This window comes from Seriola dumerili, unplaced genomic scaffold, assembly GCF_002260705.1.
Source record: "Seriola dumerili isolate Sdu_G_001 unplaced genomic scaffold, Sdu_1.0 BDQW01000078.1, whole genome shotgun sequence".
Classification (NCBI taxonomy): Eukaryota; Metazoa; Chordata; class Actinopteri; order Carangiformes; family Carangidae; genus Seriola; species Seriola dumerili.
The window spans coordinates 23,600-42,298 of record NW_019174333.1 but is presented as its reverse complement, the minus strand read 5'-3'; the positions used below and the strand labels follow the sequence as shown (position 1 = coordinate 42,298).

General features: G+C 39.3%; 1 protein-coding gene and 1 pseudogene across 2 annotated transcripts; one reads left to right on the top strand and one right to left on the bottom strand.

The window, feature by feature from the left end:
- Positions 1 to 904: 904 nt before the first annotated feature.
- On the bottom strand, positions 905 to 7,058 carry tapbp (TAP binding protein). 2 transcript variants are annotated; one of them, XR_002665072.1, is made up of 9 exons: positions 6,907 to 7,058; positions 5,587 to 5,796; positions 4,216 to 4,464; positions 3,736 to 4,095; positions 2,981 to 3,304; positions 2,688 to 2,789; positions 2,426 to 2,454; positions 2,240 to 2,327; positions 905 to 2,142 (listed from the first exon to the last, which is right to left on the bottom strand). XR_002665072.1 is itself a non-coding variant. In XM_022744168.1 (8 exons), the coding sequence occupies exons 1-8, from the start codon at positions 6,965 to 6,967 to the stop codon at positions 2,316 to 2,318; spliced, it is 1,347 nt and encodes a 448-aa protein (XP_022599889.1). In that variant the 5' UTR covers positions 6,968 to 7,058; the 3' UTR covers positions 905 to 2,315. The 2 variants fall into 2 exon arrangements, 1 of the variants encoding a protein (XP_022599889.1); XM_022744168.1 differs by having other exon boundaries at positions 905 to 2,327.
- Positions 7,059 to 11,203: 4,145 nt separating this feature from the next.
- Positions 11,204 to 15,871, top strand: LOC111220825 (annotated as a pseudogene).
- Positions 15,872 to 18,699: the final 2,828 nt, after the last annotated feature.

Below are 18,699 nucleotides of genomic sequence, written 5' to 3'. Positions count from 1 at the left end.
CACAATACAAAGAGGAATCATCTTTTTCAGTCATAAACGAGGCAAAACACTATGATTTTTCATTGTCAGGTCTCTTGGGGGACTCTGCAATAAAGATATATGATGACATTATTACATCTATAAACGAAATAGGAATGAATGTAGCATTTTATTTTATTTTATTTTATTTTTCTGCATAATCTCCTGATCCACACTCCATCCCCGGTGTGTTTATATGGAGACAACACCTCTTTGGATAATTCAGCTGCTGGTAAAAACCTCCTGAATGTCTGGTTCATAAGTTATTGAAGAAACAAAGGTAAGCAGTCTCAATTTCCAGCTACTCCAAGACATCATGTGTCTACCGAAAAGCGTCGGTGAATCAATCAATTTTTTTTTTAAAAGTAATTTTTATCTTTTATTCAGATAGTTACAGTGACAGAGACAGGAAAGTCAGGGTCATGGGTCTGGATCATTTTTTCTGAGTCGGAGTTTGTAATTTCTGACCTTCCGATGTGTCATAAATGCAGCATTAGATATTGTTTTTTAAAGATCGATTTGATATTATTAAAGGGTTACACGAAACCTAAAAATTAAAATTACCTGAACGATTATATTTCCAATTTACATGCTGAATTCAGGACATAAGCAAATGAATCATAAATGAAATTTGAAAGACATGTAGAAAACTATTGTTGCGTTTGCAGTTAATGGCATTAATCTCAAATAAAACAAATTTGTTGTTGTCTCACAATCCGACAGATTTTAATAGCTTACATGTGTTTATTATATAAAATATGAATATTTGATTATTTCATGACTGTACTATTTCATAGTAGTATATATCATTAAAATAAGATGTCAATTAAACAGTATAATCATAAAATATATCATAATTCATTATGTATGTACATACAATCCTGTCTATTCAGTGTGATATATTCTCATTTCAGGTTAATACCATTGACTGTATATAAAAAGATAAATACTCAAAAACAAAACTGCAGGCTCACCATGTCGTTTTATTCTGAAAAGGTCAACGGAAGTCACCTTATCTCATTAATGCTAGCTTAAGTTTTACCTCTTTTGATAATCAGACATGACCTATAGGTTTTTTCAGCAGTGTAGTCATTTTATATTTTATTCCTCTCAAACTTTGCAGTGTGGTCTTTTTGATTTAGAAACATGTAATTCCAGCTGATACCACAGCCATTACAGTTTGTTATAATTCTTCCATATACATTTATGTAAGACACCTTCCCCACTACCCTGTCAAAATGTGATGAGACAGTTTCAGGTTACTTTTACACAATCTGGCACACCTGCGTGTTTGAGAAGAGACTCGTTTACAAGAAAGAAGAAACTGAATGCAGAATGATTTAAGAACTATTTTAATTGTATCCATAATGGAGACTTCAATTATCAATTTTAAATATTTTAAAATTTCAACATAAATTTTGAATTTTCTCTCCAGTAGAATTATGTGCTCTGTTTGTACCATTATCTCCCCATTTCTATCTCAGTTTTATTTTTGATTTAGCCCAGGGTGTCACCTCAGTTTCACTAATGGATAGAGCATCATTCCTACTATAGTCTGCACAACATCCACACACACACACACACACACACACACACACACACACACACACACACACACACACACAAATAAAAATAAAATAAAAATAAGCAACATGTGATGCCAAAACCGCCACAATGCACAAATAAAATTTTTTAGAATATACATTATAGGTCACGTATTTACAAAAACAGGATTCAGTTTGCAAGTTTGGAAAGTTTAGTAAAACATTGATTGACTGACACACTGACACACACACAACAACACACACACACACACACACACACACACACACACACACACACACACACACACACAGACACACAGCTCTGGTCTTTCAGTGGTGATATCTTTGGATCGTGAGCACAGGGAGCATAATCTCAGTCTTCTCCAGTGTTTGTGTAAAAGCACAGTATACAAACAGTGGGAGGCCAATACATTATTTCAATACATCACTTTACAGAAGAAGAAGAAAAATCTCCCTGCTATCTAATTCCTGCCTATTATTACTAGCTGAGCAAGATAGTGAAAACAACAATTCAAACAGAAATGAATGAGTGTGAGCTCGAGCAGACGTCCCACCGAATCTGTAAAAAAAAAAAACCTCTGAAAGTAAATGTTGACACAGATTTATCACAAAGACAGACGTAAGTGATGTCATCAACAGGAGGACAGTCCTGAAACCTTCATGTAGGAGATGAGAACAGACAGGTTTGGTGGCTCAGCATCACACCTCCACATCAGATGACTTCGTTCTTCTTTACTTCTCTTTCTGTAAGAGGAGACGTGCAAAACACAGATGGAATATTTATGTAAATTCAGATTCAGATTTATAAAAGTTGTAATATTATTAGTATTTAAAAAAGTTACCTTATCTTGTTTATCAGCCTCATCGGAGCCTAAAAACAGTCAAAGAAACAAAGATTAACAGTTAGACACAAACATTTACACACTATCGTCATATCTTTAAACTATAAAAAACACTATTTCATTTTCTTAATATTGTAACAAGCCTATTTGCAGCTTGACATAATTGAATGGGTGCAGATAATTAACGAAAACATGAAAAATGATTAATAGTGTCAGTGTACAGAGAACTCTTCTGGTTAGTTGTTGCTGTATTATTCGATACCTGAGCTGATAAATGTCCAGGAGACAAACTTGATGAGACCGTAGAGCACTAGTGCCACACCGACCATTGCCATCGAGTCCTCAATGGAGGGAGTACTGAACCCTGGAGAGGAAAAATACAGAATTCAACTCTTAACAGATTCTTATTTATCTGATGTGAATCTTTGTTTTCAATCTTAGGACTAAAATCATTTATTTAACCATCAACATTCAAACTTTACAGAACTGTTACCACTTTTACCTCAACATAAAAACCCATGTCTCAAACTAACAAACCAAATTCTTCCACATTACCGATGACACTGAGGGCGGTGCTGGCCCGTCGCGTGCCTCCAGGGTGGACAGCCACACAGGTGAGCTCTCCTCCTCTGCCCAGGTCCATTTTAGAGGTGTCGAGCTCCAGCCGGGAGCTCTGGCTGTAGGTGCCATCCCAGGCCTGCCTGTGGCCCGTTACGCTGCCGGCTCCCAGGGCCCTGGACTTCCCATCTGCGCCTTTAAACTCCCAGCTCAGCTCCAGGGAGAGGGGGGCAAAGCCGGACGCCTCACACTGGACGGTCAAGGTCTGTCCGGGAACAGCGAGGGGCAGAGGGGAGGGGTGGATGGAGAGGGAGGGAGGTTCTGGGTAGAAAGAGGAAAGAGCGGCAAGTTAATTTATGTTACTCAACACTTTTTCATCTTACTGCTCATTTTCTAACAGAGTCATGTGTCTTGGTGATGTTTGAACGCAGAGACTGTGCGGTGGCCCAGCCAGGTTCATCACTTTTTAGTGTCCCCTGGAAACACTTCCTTCCTCTGTGTTGTGATTTTTTTTTTTTTGCAGCTCATGTTATTGTCAAACTGATGAAGATGTTTTCTGAATTTGCAGTGCGTTTGTGTCTTTGCATGTGTTTTCTTAAGCTGCGGTGCATTGAGCTCTCAGTGTCACCGTCAACATGGACAGAGGATGAGGATTGGTGGATGTAAGCGTATTTCCTCTGTCCGACATCGTCTCCAGACTCGAGTAATTTGTCAAAAATGCTTCAAAAACTACGATTCTTTTTTCCCCTCACCTACAATCTCAAGCTCCAGCACCACCTGAGCCAGGAGGTAGGGCAGATACACTGTGCAAATGTACGTCCCGGAGTGACGCACTTTAGCCTCCTGCAGGATCAGGGATGCATTTCCTTTCTCGTGCAAACCCTCGATGTCCAGCGTGGCCCCTTCCTCCTGCGTGTCAGCCAGGCGGTCTGTCTTGCCATCGTAAGCCAGAACAAGTCGTCCGTTGCCTCTGAACTGGTAGCGCCACTCGACGGCGAAACCCAACCCGGACAGAGGCGAAGAAGGGTCGACCCAGAAGCCACAGTCCAGCAGCACCGGCTTCCCGAGTCTGGCCTGCACCGAGACCGTTTTACTGGTCACGCTCAGGATCACTGAGGAGACAGACAGTGAGGAGAGGGAGGGAGAGAGAGAGAGAGAGAGAGAGAGAGAGAGTCAAACTACAGCGTACGACTGAGGTGAGATGAACTCTTTCGGTTTTTTGTGATCATTACCATTGTGCTCTTTGGTTGCTGTGGGAGCACGCATGATACTCGAAATGCCCCGCTCTTTGTTGATCCCATGTAGCGCGGCTGAAAACCAATCAGCTTGTAGGTATATGGGGCTGAAGGCGGAGTCTGTGAGGGGAGCAACCCATTTGAGGGTGGAGGGCTGCGGCAGGAAGGGGTTGATCTCACACTGGGGCTTTTGGATGGAGCCTCTGGGAGGGCTGAGAGAGTGGTGGCAGAGAGTGGCAGCTGGGTCTGAGGACAGAGGACATCCATACATTGTCATGGCGTAGGTTCATACACAGTTCACAGATGCACGTTTTGTTTATATGGAATTTGACAAGATAATTGTTGCTTGATCTAAAGGTGGAGATGATGGAGAGATAAATGTTGAACGTTTTTTAAAAGAAAACCACTAAAAACAGATGTGCAACTATGTTCATAACAATAATTTCACTGAACAACACTTATATATCTGTCTGTCTGTCTGTCTGTCTGTTTAGATCCCATTAGCTTTTGCATTGCAGCAGCTATTCTTCCTGGGGTCTAAACGGGTCTGATGTTGACAATACAATCATACATATTCACAGTGCTCACCACAACACAATAATACATATAACACATAATAATAATAATAATAATAATAAGTGACTCAACAAACACAAAGAAAATAAAACAGCTCTGACTGAATCTATCATTATCAAACAGGTAATTATCATCCTACAAAAAAGCCCATGACACTATACACAAAATTATACGTCTTAGGTAATGCTCTTTAGTGTTTAAAAAAAACAAAAAAAAAACATACATAGTATTTCTTTCTTTCTTTCTTCAATATGATTTGGGAGTGAATTACATTCCTGCATTTCTGGATTGATGTGGTTTTAGATTTTGGTAAAGTAAAACAACGTCCAGTAGCCTTGTTGAATAATTGTGTAGACTTTTACTAAAGGATCATTTTTCATAAAGAATGCATGGAGTCCTTGTTGTTATGACGTTCCCATAGGAGACCATCAATTATTACAGCATCTAACCAGTCATTCATGCAACATTTGTTCTCAACCCACAAGAAAGAGCAACATGTGCTGCTTGATTCTGAACACGTTGTAATTTTACCTAATGAAGTATTAGACCAAACAGCTGAGCAATAATCTCAGTGAGTTTTATAGTTGTAGGAATAGAGTCGTATAATTTACCTTCCAGTAAGACTGCTGCCACACTTACTGTAGATACACACAGTTAAAAGCACAGAGGGTGAACCCACACACATGCATTCATGCAAAAATATATGTCAGACACACATAAAGCACAATACACACGCACATACATTTAGATGAACATGCTGATGCACATCCTGTTCAGTCATTCTGAACTAACCTGTAATGAAGTAGACTCTGTCAGGGCTGATGTCGGATGGAGCTCGCTGGGTATCTGAGCTGTGGCTGTTGGCGTCTGTGCTGATGTGAAGCAGGGATTTCTCCTGGGTTGTAGCTGCAGTTAAACCTCCTCCTCGCCCTGCCTTCTCCTGCACAAACCAGCACTCCAACACCGGACAGCTGCTGCTGCTGCTGCTGCTGCTGCTGCAGGCTTTAGACAAAGGATTTAACAAGAAACTGACAATTACTAAAAAAAAACTGTGAAACATGAGTATAATAATCAGATTACACTGTATTCTGATATTATGTTCAATAGCTGCTTTTATTCTGTGGTGGCATTTCCTCAATATTTACCAATGAATCAGAATTTTGCAAAACAATGAACTTACTTTTGTTTTTAAATGAGGCATGCTGCAGTAGTTAAAGTCATAGGAAATACAAAATATAGAGGTAGATTATAACTACACTTGAGTGTAAAATGATGCATAAAGCCTTGTAGGAACATATTGAACTCTGGCAGTTAAAAGTAAAAGTAAAAGCCTGATTCTTGTGGCTTTTTCTCTCAATCGTCTTGCTTTCACTTTAATCGCCTGATTTTTGAATGTTTGAACTTCGAAGATGTCTGATAAAATAAGAAGTAGGATGTATGTTCTAGGAAATTAAGCCTATTTTTCCCCAATTTATTTTCTCTATATGTTATTTACGCCCACGTTTATTACAGGACTGTCATACACTGAGCGCTGGGTTTGATAACTGTTTCGGCCACAAGGGGGCGTGGACTACTGCGCTGAACGCTTCACACCAAACTCCATTCAGAAATTCACCCACATTTAAAAGCTTTAAAATTAATCTGACATCGATCTAAGGATTTAATCAACACATTTAACCACCTGGCCATGTCTTACGCTAAATTCGGCATAGGTGTGATTCACAATGACTCACATATTACTATATTTTAATGGCCTGAAACTTGGAGTACAGTTCGAGTTGTTTTGCACACTTTCATCCCAAAGTATTGTACACAGCTGTTCTGCTATACTTCAATTATGCCGAAAAAACGCATGACTCCTCTGTATATGTAAAACATCTTATTTAATATTCTCCAAATATGCTGCAACCAACTATATGCAAATTAACATTAGATACGCCAATTTTTAATGGAGATTGGATCAGGTTTCGATTACATATTACAGGAGAACAAGCTACCACGTTCGGCTTATAGCGTTACACACACTGTTGACTTATGCATAAAAATTGTTTTTTTTCTGTTTCGTGTAATTTAACAGAGCAGCAAAGCGGACGTGTCGAAAGGTTAGCCTACCTTGGATGAAGCAGGTAACAGCGACCAGGGACAGTTTATAAATAGTAAAAAAGTTCGTCATGGTTTTATGTCTCCGCTCTGCTGTCAGAAACTATTCGCTGCTGTTAACACACCGACTAAAGTGAGTTCAGATGGTGGTTTCCCCCTGCAAATCCAGGTTCATTTTAGTTTCACTTTCACGCACATCGAATCTGTCAAGTTAGCCAGAAAAAAAATACAACTTCCGGTAATAATTTCAAAAATAAAACCGCAGTAATCAACTTGTAACGATTTCAAAGGGAAAGTTATAAAATGTTATGAGGGTGAAATTGACAGGAAACTAAAACAGACAAACACTTTACTAGAACTTGAAAGCAAAAAAGCATAAGAAATCCAAACTGCACACTGATGGTTTCCCAGCTCTACAGTAGATGGCGCCCTCTGACAAGCAATAATCACCCAGGACTTGGTCCGGACATGTTTACGTCTCCTTCCTTTGCCTCCTTGGTCTGTTCTTCTGCAAAGAAATATCCTGCAACTCAGCTGTTTTTATTTTCCATCATAGCTCCGGTTGGTTAGAGTGTGTGCATGCCTGGTTTATTGATAGTACGACTCATTTCATTCAGAAAAGGGAGATTGTACTGAGAAACAAGTGAACATATGAGGCTACAAGCCTTCAGGAAGAGTATCCAGCCTGAGGTCAGACGAGGACAAGAGAAACAGAAACAAGGTCTTGAACAACCCCCAAAATACCCACACATGAAACTGTAAAGCTTTTGGTTTTTATCTCGGCGAGATAAGTTACCATCACTCCAGCCAAAAAGCTTTATTTCCCCCCACAGACACATCTTTTCATTGTTGTAAACTAAATACAACACATGAAGTTCACAATCCTCATGTTTAGTTCATCCATAGTTGGGTAACTTGATTCTATTTTGATATGCAAATTTAGTTTTTATGATAAGTTTTTATTGGGTTATTTTCCTTTTACATGATGCAGTTTCTTAATTGTAAACACTTTATTTATGCTATTCCAGTCGAACATGACTCAAGTTTTGCTAATGTTCATCTTTGATCATGTTTGTGCATAAAGTATTTCCCTGGACACAGGAGGAATGTGGCAAAACAAGGAGGACAACAAGCTTCAAATGAGACAAACCACCGTGACCCGCTCTTTCTTCCTGGACTGAGCGCCAAAATTTACAAAGTCATGCCAGGCCTCTGTGTCATGTAGAGAGAAACAAAACCTAACAGACTCATCATGTGACTTCCCAGAAACAGGGATGTGCTGCTTCTGCCTGGTGGTGGAGCTCTAACACTGTTGCTGCTGAAAGCATGTCTCTGTCCATAGTTGCAGATCACACCAGGTTTGTTGCTCCTCCTCATGCCAGGAGCAGGAGGCTCGACAGAGAGACAGAGGAGAGGAGTTTACTGAAGTTGTATTGTGTGAAGGTTCAGATACTCATGACTGTCTGCCTGTTCCAGATATTTAAAGTATGTCGCCACCGTGAGAGTTTAATTTGTGTTTAAAAACAAATGTTAGAACCAAATCAACAGACTATTAAGACTCATAACATGGTGTATCTTCTTCTCTAAATGCCCATTGGATAGAATAATAAGATCTGTATATTAGTAATCACCTATCCACAGTCAGTTTGTTTTGTAGTGACTGCCGGGTCAGAGAGAGAGAGAGGGAGAGGGTGTTTGTGTGTCTGCCATTTCATAACAACAAAGGAAGTCACAAAATGGCAGCACGCTATGAGTGACAGCACATATTTGTATGGGTGTGATACTGCGTGCATCTTAGTTTAGAAACTTAACCACACAGCTTTGCTGTAAAGAAATCCTCTCCAGGGTCGGAGCTCTGTTCAGTTACTGTTGTTATTCTCATTTGCAGACAAATACTTTCTCACACCGGACAAGCAGGAGAACATGATGCAATGTTGAAATTCAGACATCAGGAGCTTCACTGACGGATTGAACAACCCAATAACAGTGGGGATGCTTTAAAATCAGACAGAGACAAATCCAGTTGGAGGAAAAGAAAAATGAGATTTTAGAAGAACATGTGCCATCAGACATTTGCACTCCTGCAGTACACTCCTAAGTTGCAGATTTTAATTTTAACATCCTAGATTCCTTCTTTTGACTTTGCTTTTTAGTGTAAATAAAAAACTAGAGAACTACTGATGTTCTCTGTCAAACATAGGCTGACATGTACTATTACAATATATATCATCGTATAAGTTCAAGTTTAGGTACTCTTGAGTAAATAAACCCAGAATTAGTCTGCAGTTTAAATTTTGATTATACATTTTTCACAAAAGTTGCTTTGTGTTTTTATAGCCTGTGTTTTCATGGTTTTGTCCAGTTATGTTTTGTGTCTATTATTTCTTCATTTCCTCCACCAGTGAATGAGGTGGGAGCAGCTCCAGTCACTAATCTGCTTTAAAATAACTTCTTTAATCTGGTTTTAAATATACAATTTGGGCGATGTTGGTGGTGTTTTGGACACTGATGATGTTGGACACTGATGATGTTGGACACTGATGATGTTGGGTGGCTGTGGCTCAGGTGGTACAGCGGGTTGTCCACTGATCTGGGTTGGCGGTTTGAACCCTGGCTCCTCCTGTCCTGTCAAAACACTGAAACCCCAAGTTGCTCCTGATGGCATGTCTGCTCTTTGGTGTGTGAGTGAGTTTGTGTGTGTGAATGTGACTTGTAGTGTAAAGTGTTTTGAGTGGTTGGAAAGAATAGAAAAGTGCTATATAAATGGAGTCCTTTTAATTTTTATTTACCAATCAGTGAAGAAGGTTCAAAAGTGGGTTCTCCTCCTGGATCAACTCCAGCGTCTCTCCTGACCGCTTCCCAGGACTGCGACTGTAATTAAACATGTTTACTCATACTGTTTTTACATATAATTTTGAGATACTTGACTTGAGTATTTTTATTTTATGCCTCATTCTGCTTCTAATCCACTACATTTCATAAGGAAACATTTTACTTTTTTACTGCACTTAGTTACTTGTTAATTTTGAGGCTAAGATTTTACATTTCAAAACATACGATAAGCTTATAAAATGCAACATTGTTAAAGCACATCAAACCAGTGGTTCTGGACCTATCTGGTATGTGACACCTGAAAAACAAAGCATCTCGTTTGGGCCCATGTTTCAGATGGCTGTAAGCTGTTGTTAGCAGTCTCTAAACCTCAAGATGTTTTCATGTAAATAACTGTTGAAGGCTCAGTGCGACAGAATTATCCAATATTTTACAAAACAGCAACAACCACTGTTTTAAACTACTGAACTGTATATGATGAAATAGATAAACCCACTACACATTAAACAGCAACGATGCATCAGTATTCATTTTATAATATCATATGTTAAAATATATATAAACATATATACATATATATATATATTATATATATTTGTACTGTATATCAGTCACAGGGGCCGTAGTGAACTCCACTTCTACCACTGTTGACAACTTGACTGATCAGTTCTTTCAATTTCATGTCCTCAGGTCTTCAGACTTGAGAACTCTAGTCGAGTGTTCAGACTAGATTGCAATACTGAACATATGCAACTTCGTCCTGTCAACATTACTGTTTGGATTGCTTGGTACATTGTCTTATTGTCAGGAAAGTTATATTCATCTGTAAAGAACTTCTAAACTGTAAACATGTTTAGTTCATGTAGTTGACGTGACAAGTTCATATTGGAATAAGCTTCTGTTGTAAATTCAGCAGAAGATTTTCAAATCAAGGCTTAAAACTCTCTTTGCTTCCTCAGATCCACTGCTTAGGGAAATGCACAACTGCAACTGCCCTACCTCTAAAAACCTGTATCCCCTACTTTGTTGCTGGGTCCCTGTGTGTGTGTGTGTGTGTGTGTGTGTGCGTGCGTGTGTGAATTTGTGTCTGTTACTTCAGTTTGTCTCTTTTGTTTTTATTCATATTTCTGTCAGTTTTTCAGTGTGTTACTTGTTTTTATTCGACCTGGAGTGTGTAGAAACTCACAATATGTTACACTATTAAAAACTGAAGTTGCTATGAAGTAAATCGCCTACAGTAATACAGCTGTGTTTAGACAATAATGTGCTTAAGTCGTATTGAGACCATGGATTGTTATGATTATTGTGTGTTTCCTGTTTGTCTCCTGTTATTTGTTCATATGATTCTTCTGCCCTGTAAGTTTCGTTTCCACTAACAACCTATTTTCTATATTTCGCCCAGTTACACGTGACGCACACCTAGATTTGAATTCCTAATGGTCAGAATTAAGCTGCTGCGCATGTTACTTTCATTCAGGCTGTGTCTTTGGAAATAACGAGACCGATCGTCGGTCGATCGTGGCGAAGTTCAAATGAATTGATTTTAATTTTCTTTCCTGGGTTCTTTGTCAGCTGAAAATGAGGGCAGTTGTTTTGTCGCTGTTGCTGTGTCACGCTGCATCTGCAGGTAAGATTAATAAAAACTTGAATCGCTGTTACTGAACGTTAAAGACGATGCGTTGAGCTACCGTTAAAGCGGAAGTAAACACCGTCAGACCTTTTCTTGGTTACATACGTAACTCGCATCATGTTTATGTAGAATAACTAAAGATTACTTCATAATACTCAATATGTCTAATTTTGAAGTAAAAATAAAAATGACATATGTATCAACACTTTACTTTGTCAGCATGTCAAATCCCGTCATTAGAACGTGACCGACTTGGGATACAATTATCTACTTTTACACTTTTGGGGATAAAGTCATTTGTGACCATGAGAACTACAGTGCTGAAGTCTTTTTGTATCAGTTTCGTTGTTGTATAGTTTGACTTAAGGTGAAAAAGAAGCGAGTGTGTGTTTGAAAATAAAACAGTGCTGTACTTAAAACATTGTTAAGGAGACTGTGACATCTGTTTATGAAATGTTGTACAGTCCTTTTCGGGAGTTTACTGCAGTTCCAGTCTTGTGTTTTTAAGTTTGGTTGTGGTGGGGTGGTATTTTAGATTTGACCTTGTTTGGTGGTGTTTGTTGTATCATTAAGAAAATAATATATTTCAGGTCAGGACTCAAATTATCATTATTATTAGTAGTTAATTTTCAGTTTTAGTTTACTTCAAAGTGTTTTTTGTGGTCTCTTTTACTGTGTCTCTTGAAGTCATTATTCACTAATCATGTATTTTATAATGTACAAAATAACATCACATTTCTACACTATTTTCTGAACTGTCTTCACAGTGACTCATCTCTCTGAAGTATTTCTACACTGCTTCCTCTCAAGTCCCAAACTGTCCCAGAGTTGTGGTTGTTGGAGTTGGTTTTGCATGATGTTGAGCATGATTCACTATGACAGCAACCACCAGGAGAGCAGAGCCTAAACAGGACTGGGTGAACAAGGCAAGCAGATCCACAGTACTGGGAGAGGAAACCGGGAACCTTTTGGGTTCCCAGCAGACCTCAAAGCTGCATTGAAATTTTGAAGCCACGCTTCAACCAAAACTGGAGGTTTGTTCATTAGTCACTTATTACTGGTAAATGTTGCAGATGTACTCATTCTGTATTTTAGGATTGTAGTTAAAACAGGTGCCGACACACACACACACACACACACACCCACACACACACACACACACACACACACACACACACACACACACACCCATATTAAACATCTTTAGTGCTGAAACGATCAATTGATTAATCACTTAGTTGATCAACTGAAAATGACAACAACAAATTTCAGAGAATCATTAAATTCTTTGATCAAGCAAAATGTCGAACACTTCCAGTTTCTCCAAAAAAAAAAAAGAATTTTATTTCATTGAAAATGAAAAACTGTTCAGTGGTGGTCGGACAAAAGATTCCATGAAGATTTCACTAGAAGGTCTGAGAACTTAATGGGTATTTTTCATTATCTTCAGATAAATGACAGGGTACAGAATTCATTGATTAATCAAAAAATATTCATTACTTAATCAACAATGACAAAGACCTAAATTGTGCACTAGAGCTGAGATTAGATTAGATTAACTCCACTGTTCTGACCACAATGTGTCTATCCCATAATATACAGGATTTATAAAGCAGAACTACAGATTACCTTTAACTTTACCTGACAACAGTGTCTGTGTCATTATAAATATGTGATAAAACTAAGTGTGATAAATGTGTCAAATGTTTCCACAGCAACGGTGACACTGTTGTATAAATTGTGACATACAGTCACCACTGTATCATGATATGAACATATGATGAGCTGTGCTTTGTTAAACACATTGTCCTAAAAACTAAACTCTGAAACAAACACAAGTGTCTCATTATCTCAAAACACAAAATTATTTAGGCACTGTTCGTCTTCTGTGCGCATGTAGATAATCCACCTGTGCACAGCATCAGAGAAACTTTAGTAAAACACATTCCCATATGTTGTCAGGCCTCAGTGATGCAGCCACATGGTTTGAACGTCGCCTTTATAGACAGTAATATTGGGTGAGGTCAGATCTGGTCAGTGGTCCTCCAGAGGCTGATGATCCAGAGGTCCAGGGTCGTCTTCAGAAACCTCCATTTAACTTACTGACAAGAAACAACATGTAGAATAAAGTGTAAACATTTGGGGAAAATGAAGTGATGTCTCTTGACAATCCAAGTGACTCCAACGTTATTATATTGATGTTTAATTAAAAAAGAAATTGATGTGAAGCAGGTGAGGTTGAAGAGAGGGTGAACCAGCATTACTCCACACACACACGTCCTCTTCACACTCTTATAATATACAGGTGTGAGTTTTAGCAGCTAACAGTCAACACATGCTGAGGCCGGAGGAAAAACCACTAACTCAATGCAACAGTTTCCTCCTGACTATGAGAAATATAAACCCGTTTAAAATCAAAACATAAGTTATTTAAAGACAAGGTGACAGTAACTGGGTCAGACACATCAAGCTACAGTCTTCAGCTACGTTAGCTTGTTAGTTAAGAGAAAAGCAGCTAAATGCAACGTCAGTGAGCGTTAGCTCGACTCACTGTGACTAACTGAACTGATAACAAATCAACAAGAGAAATACTGAACAGCTCAGTTCAGTTAAACTCACTGTCAAACTGTGAGTCCAGAAGAAATGCCTCCATAGTTTAGCTCCACCTCCATCACACGGTCCTGAGCCAGATGGCTGCGCTAGCTTCACCAAGAGCTGCTCGCTGCTTCTTCTTCTTCAGGCTTCATTTGAGCTCATTCGTGGCTCTGCTTATGTAATACTTTAAACACCATGAACAATAAAAACACACAGAGTGGTGGAAAACAACGCCGACGTCAGTGTGACGTCAGAGCTAACAGGAAGTGTGACGTCAGCTCACCGACTCGGCCCAATGTCCCCAACACCGACCTCACAGGGAAAACTTTACATTTAACAAGAGAGTTACAAACCAAGCAGCGCACCAAATGAACAGGAGCGATTGCAGCTGAAATGAATGTTGTGTGTGTGTGTGTGTGTGTGTGTGTGTGTGTGTGTGTGTGTGTGTGTGTGTGTGTGTGTGTGTGTGTGTGTGTGTGTTTAAAACCAGCTCTGTTCATCCAACACAGTCTGATTTAAAACTGACTCAACGTGTGTGAACAAAAGAAGCAACATGAAGAGTTCAGATTAGTGAATGGTAGACTGATTAAATAAAATAATGATGAATAGATTTATCAATAATGAAAGTGGAAATTTGCTTCAACTCTAGAAATATAGTAGAATTACAGATTAGGTAAGACTACTCTGTGTGTGTGTGTGTATGTGTGTGTGTGTGTGTGTGTGTGTGTGTATGTGTGTGTGTGTGTGTGTGTGAGAGTGTGTGGTAAAGAGTGGAGGATGTGGACCGTGTGTTAGGATCTGACTCAGTTTCCCAGCAGCCTCTGCTTCTCCGTCTCTCTCTATAAGGAGTAAACACAGATGGCTCAGATGGTGACTGGCTGTAAGTGTGTTGGTGTGTGTGTGGATCAGTGTGTCTCTGTGGTAAAGATGTGAAATCAGCTGTTAATGACTGACTGTGCTGATCTCAGTCTGTTTACAACAATATCTGTCTCTGTCTCAGGAGTCCACGTTTTACAGCAGATGTACGGCTGTGAGTGGGACGATGAGACTGGAGAGGTTAATGGTTATGATCAACATGGTTATGATGGAGAAGATTTCCTAATATGGGACTTGAAGACAAAGACATGGATCGCTCCAACACCACAGGCTGTCATCACCAAACACAAGTGGGACAATGACAAAGCTTGGATCGCACAGACAGAGCAGTACCTGAACCAGATCTGTCCTGAGTGGCTGAAGAAGTATTTGGACTATGGGAGGATCCTTATGCTGAGAACAGGTAGAATCACATGATCTGATGAAGTTTCATGAACAACAGTCTTCACATGTTTCCTCTGTTTCTAACCAACAGTAACAACAAATACAAACCAACATCCAGAGACCGACTGTGTCAGTTTACACACATTTATATTTCTCTCATTTTCTCTCACCTCTACCTCTCTTTCCTTTCCCCCACTTTCTCTCTGTCACTCTCTCTTACATATTTATCACCACTTTTCTTCCTCTCTGCCTCAGTGTCTCTTTCACTCTGTCTTTCCATCACTGTCTCTTCACCTCCGCTCTTTCTAACCTCTCTCTCTCTCCCTCCTCACATTTCTTCATCTGTCTTTTTCCTCTGTCCCACCACACCTTTTTTTAAAATTACATTTGGCATATATATTAAAATGTGTAACAAAAGTATTCAAAACACATCCCATCAAACAGGAACGGTAATGTTAGTGTGCAGAAAATTATAAGAAACTACAAGTTGTTTTTCTGTTTCTCCCTCCAGAGCTTCCCTCAGTGTCTCGCCTCCAGAAGACTCCCTCCTCTCCAGTCAGCTGCCACGCTACAGGTTTCTTCCCTCACAGAGCTGTGATGTTCTGGAGGAAAGATGGAGAGGAGCTTCATGAGGAAGTGCCTTGTGGTCCTAAATTTTGAGGTAGTTAATGGACCTGTCGTTAACCACGACCAAGAAGAGCTGATGAAATTCATTGTATTTCCCATGACCTCTCAGCGTACCCTGTTTATAAATTTTCGCCTTAAAGGTCCGCGAATTTTAGCACCTTTCTTGGTGTTTTATTTGTTGATAATTCGTGAGAAGATATATTTGTGGTTTTTAGGTACCGGCAAAGCCATCTCAGTGTAGTTTTTACAGTAGGTCAGAGCTCTCTTTTGATTGGGCTGACTGTTTTCTGATCAGTATTTTCAGGTAAAGCACCCAGAGAAAAATGAGGGACCTTTATGTGTTATTTCAAAACTGGATTCATGTCCATGCCCTAGTGTAAGTAAGGATGAGTATTAAGTACTTATAATTAAGCCGCCAACTTCCAAGGGAACGACATGTTTTAAGACATTATATGAGGGGTGTTAGTGTTAGTTTTAAATTTGTTCAAGCTTGACTTTTTTAAAAAGTGAAGATCGATAAGAATATCTTGAAAAGAACATTTTGCAGAAATATTTCATATTAATATTCGTTACATGATACATTTTTTTTAGATAAATATAATTCGCAGGCAGAATTTGCTTAAAAGCATGTTGTCCTAATACAAAATAAGAGGCAAGCGACAATGTTATAGAAGCAAGGTTCCACATCTCATCTAGTTGAGAGGTTCGTGAGTATTCATGGAGCGCTAATGAAGAATCACACTTGACATTCTGAGTAGTTAATGAGTAACTGGAACCAAGCAAGCGCTAGGCGTCATTTCGTCTAGAACGCACAGAGTTCATCAGTTTTGATTGGGCTGGAGGATTAATGTATAGAGTTTAGTGGAGTGGCTACTCCCTTCCCATTATGTCGTTCGAACACAAGGCTGTGACTATTTGGACCATGTGGCTATATGTCTGGATGGAAAACTAACAGCACCAACGATAGATGAGTAGCCAAGGGATCATACCCCACAGGTTCAATCAAATACGGAATGGAGCTCATTCTAATATTAATACAGCTCTTACAATCTATTACAATATACACAGGTCACGACAGAGGCACACGGAAAACCTTGAATGTGGTCAATGACTGGAGATGCACAGAGAGCACGCTCAACACCAGACTCTATCATAGTGTTAAATGAAAATTCCACTACCACCTAGGGTCTTATGTGGTACTAAATCAAGAGTTCGCACAAACTTCCATATCGTAGCTCCAGTCAGCGCCAAAAACTTCATGTGGCTGGCATACACTGAGCATTATCTATAGAGTTGTATTGGAGCCAGTCACCTTCACTGTGCGGGCGGCGAGGCTTCAAATATCACTACACATCACAGCAGCATAACGGTATACATTCCAACATTGTCAAGATGTTTTCAAGCGATGCTGACAATTTTCTTCTCTCAATATTAATGACAAAACTATACAGTCTACGCGCAGCACGAATAAACGCATATAGTGTGGATATTGGCTGAATGACGACTCATTATACTTTGTTGGTCTGCTAAAAATCTTGATCAATTGGGTTAAATGATACTGGGTTAATGCATGGCCTCTGCGCTGTGCTATTTCATGGCATTTAGTTCAGGCACCGAGTCCTCCGCATAATACGTAGCAGCCTGGGCAGAGTGTTTAAAAGGCTGGCATTGTCGAGATATGCAGGGGAATGTTTTCAGCAAAGCTAATGAAGTTAAATAGCTTTGAGCTGAAAGCACGTTTTTATGAGCTGCACCTGGTCCATAAATGACTCCTAATGAGGAGCAAGCTCAGTTGACTTTATAAAAATGCCGCCCTCGTTAGTGGAAGACAGTACAGGCCTCTACAGCGTCTCAGTCTTCCTGCTCTCCCATCGCCCACAAACACAGGCATGGGTACAATTTTCGTTTTTGAATACTCCACACCTCTGAATGTAGGAGTGAATAAAAACACTCAGAATTATGTGCAGTAATTAAGCACATTTATGGCAGCAGAACGTAAACTGTAAATTCCAGACAAGCTCTTTAATCTCACATGCTTCATTCTTCATCAAAGTTCATTTGCAGTTTACTAGTATTTTATGTATTTATATATATCCATAATTCGGAACCAGCACCAGATCTGGGAGCTCTTAAACATCAATGATTCTCAGGTGTCATTGGATAAATGTCAAAGGATGTTCTTATCTAGAACAATCCCAGAGCAAGCACAGAGGAAGGGAAAGTAGGTTCAAAACTATAGTCATGTCCATACTATCTATAACACATATCTAAAGTGCGATCCATATCAGAATAAGAGAGTGTAAAATAACATAACATTGTAGATGCTGCATATACGCATCACACTTCTCTAAGTTAATAATCCATGATCCAAAAAGGCTTTACAGAGAAATTAGGAATTGAGATTTTCAGAGACATCTCAGGTTAGACGATTCGATACTCTTTTACAGCTCATATCTCTATATGCTACCCAATATCTTATCCACTATAGTAAGTGGTTCTCCAATGGTCGGAATACGTCGGTACTGACAGTCGGTGTCTCTTACATCTGGGTTGACGAGAAACGTTCCATCTGAAGCCAAAGCATCCACTTTAAAATTACACAGCACCGTCAACAAATGTAACACAGAAGAGCTGAAACACAACGACATGGCATGACGTGTCGCTTCAAACAATTTTCACCTTAATCACATTTCTCCAGGTGAGGTTGACTGAGAGTAACTCATAAAAAAAATAAAAAATAACATAGAGCTAGAACTCTCCTATCTCTTTAAAGGTAAAAGCTTCCAACTTCTATGAGGGTTTCGGTTAGTGCAAGCTTCATCAAACTTAATTTTGTTCCAGAAAGCACGAAAGAGGCACTG

Excerpts from the sequence above, each read along its gene's own strand:
- tapbp (XM_022744168.1), bottom strand. The coding sequence starts at position 6,967 with ATGACGAACTTTTTTACTATTTATAAACTGTCCCTGGTCGCTGTTACC. Across the intron at positions 4,096-4,215 it reads AGCAACCAAAGAGCACAATG|TGATCCTGAGCGTGACCAGT; the intron begins GTAATGATCACA and ends CTGTCTCCTCAG. Across the intron at positions 2,790-2,980 it reads CACCGCCCTCAGTGTCATCG|GGTTCAGTACTCCCTCCATT; the intron begins GTAATGTGGAAG and ends TTTCCTCTCCAG.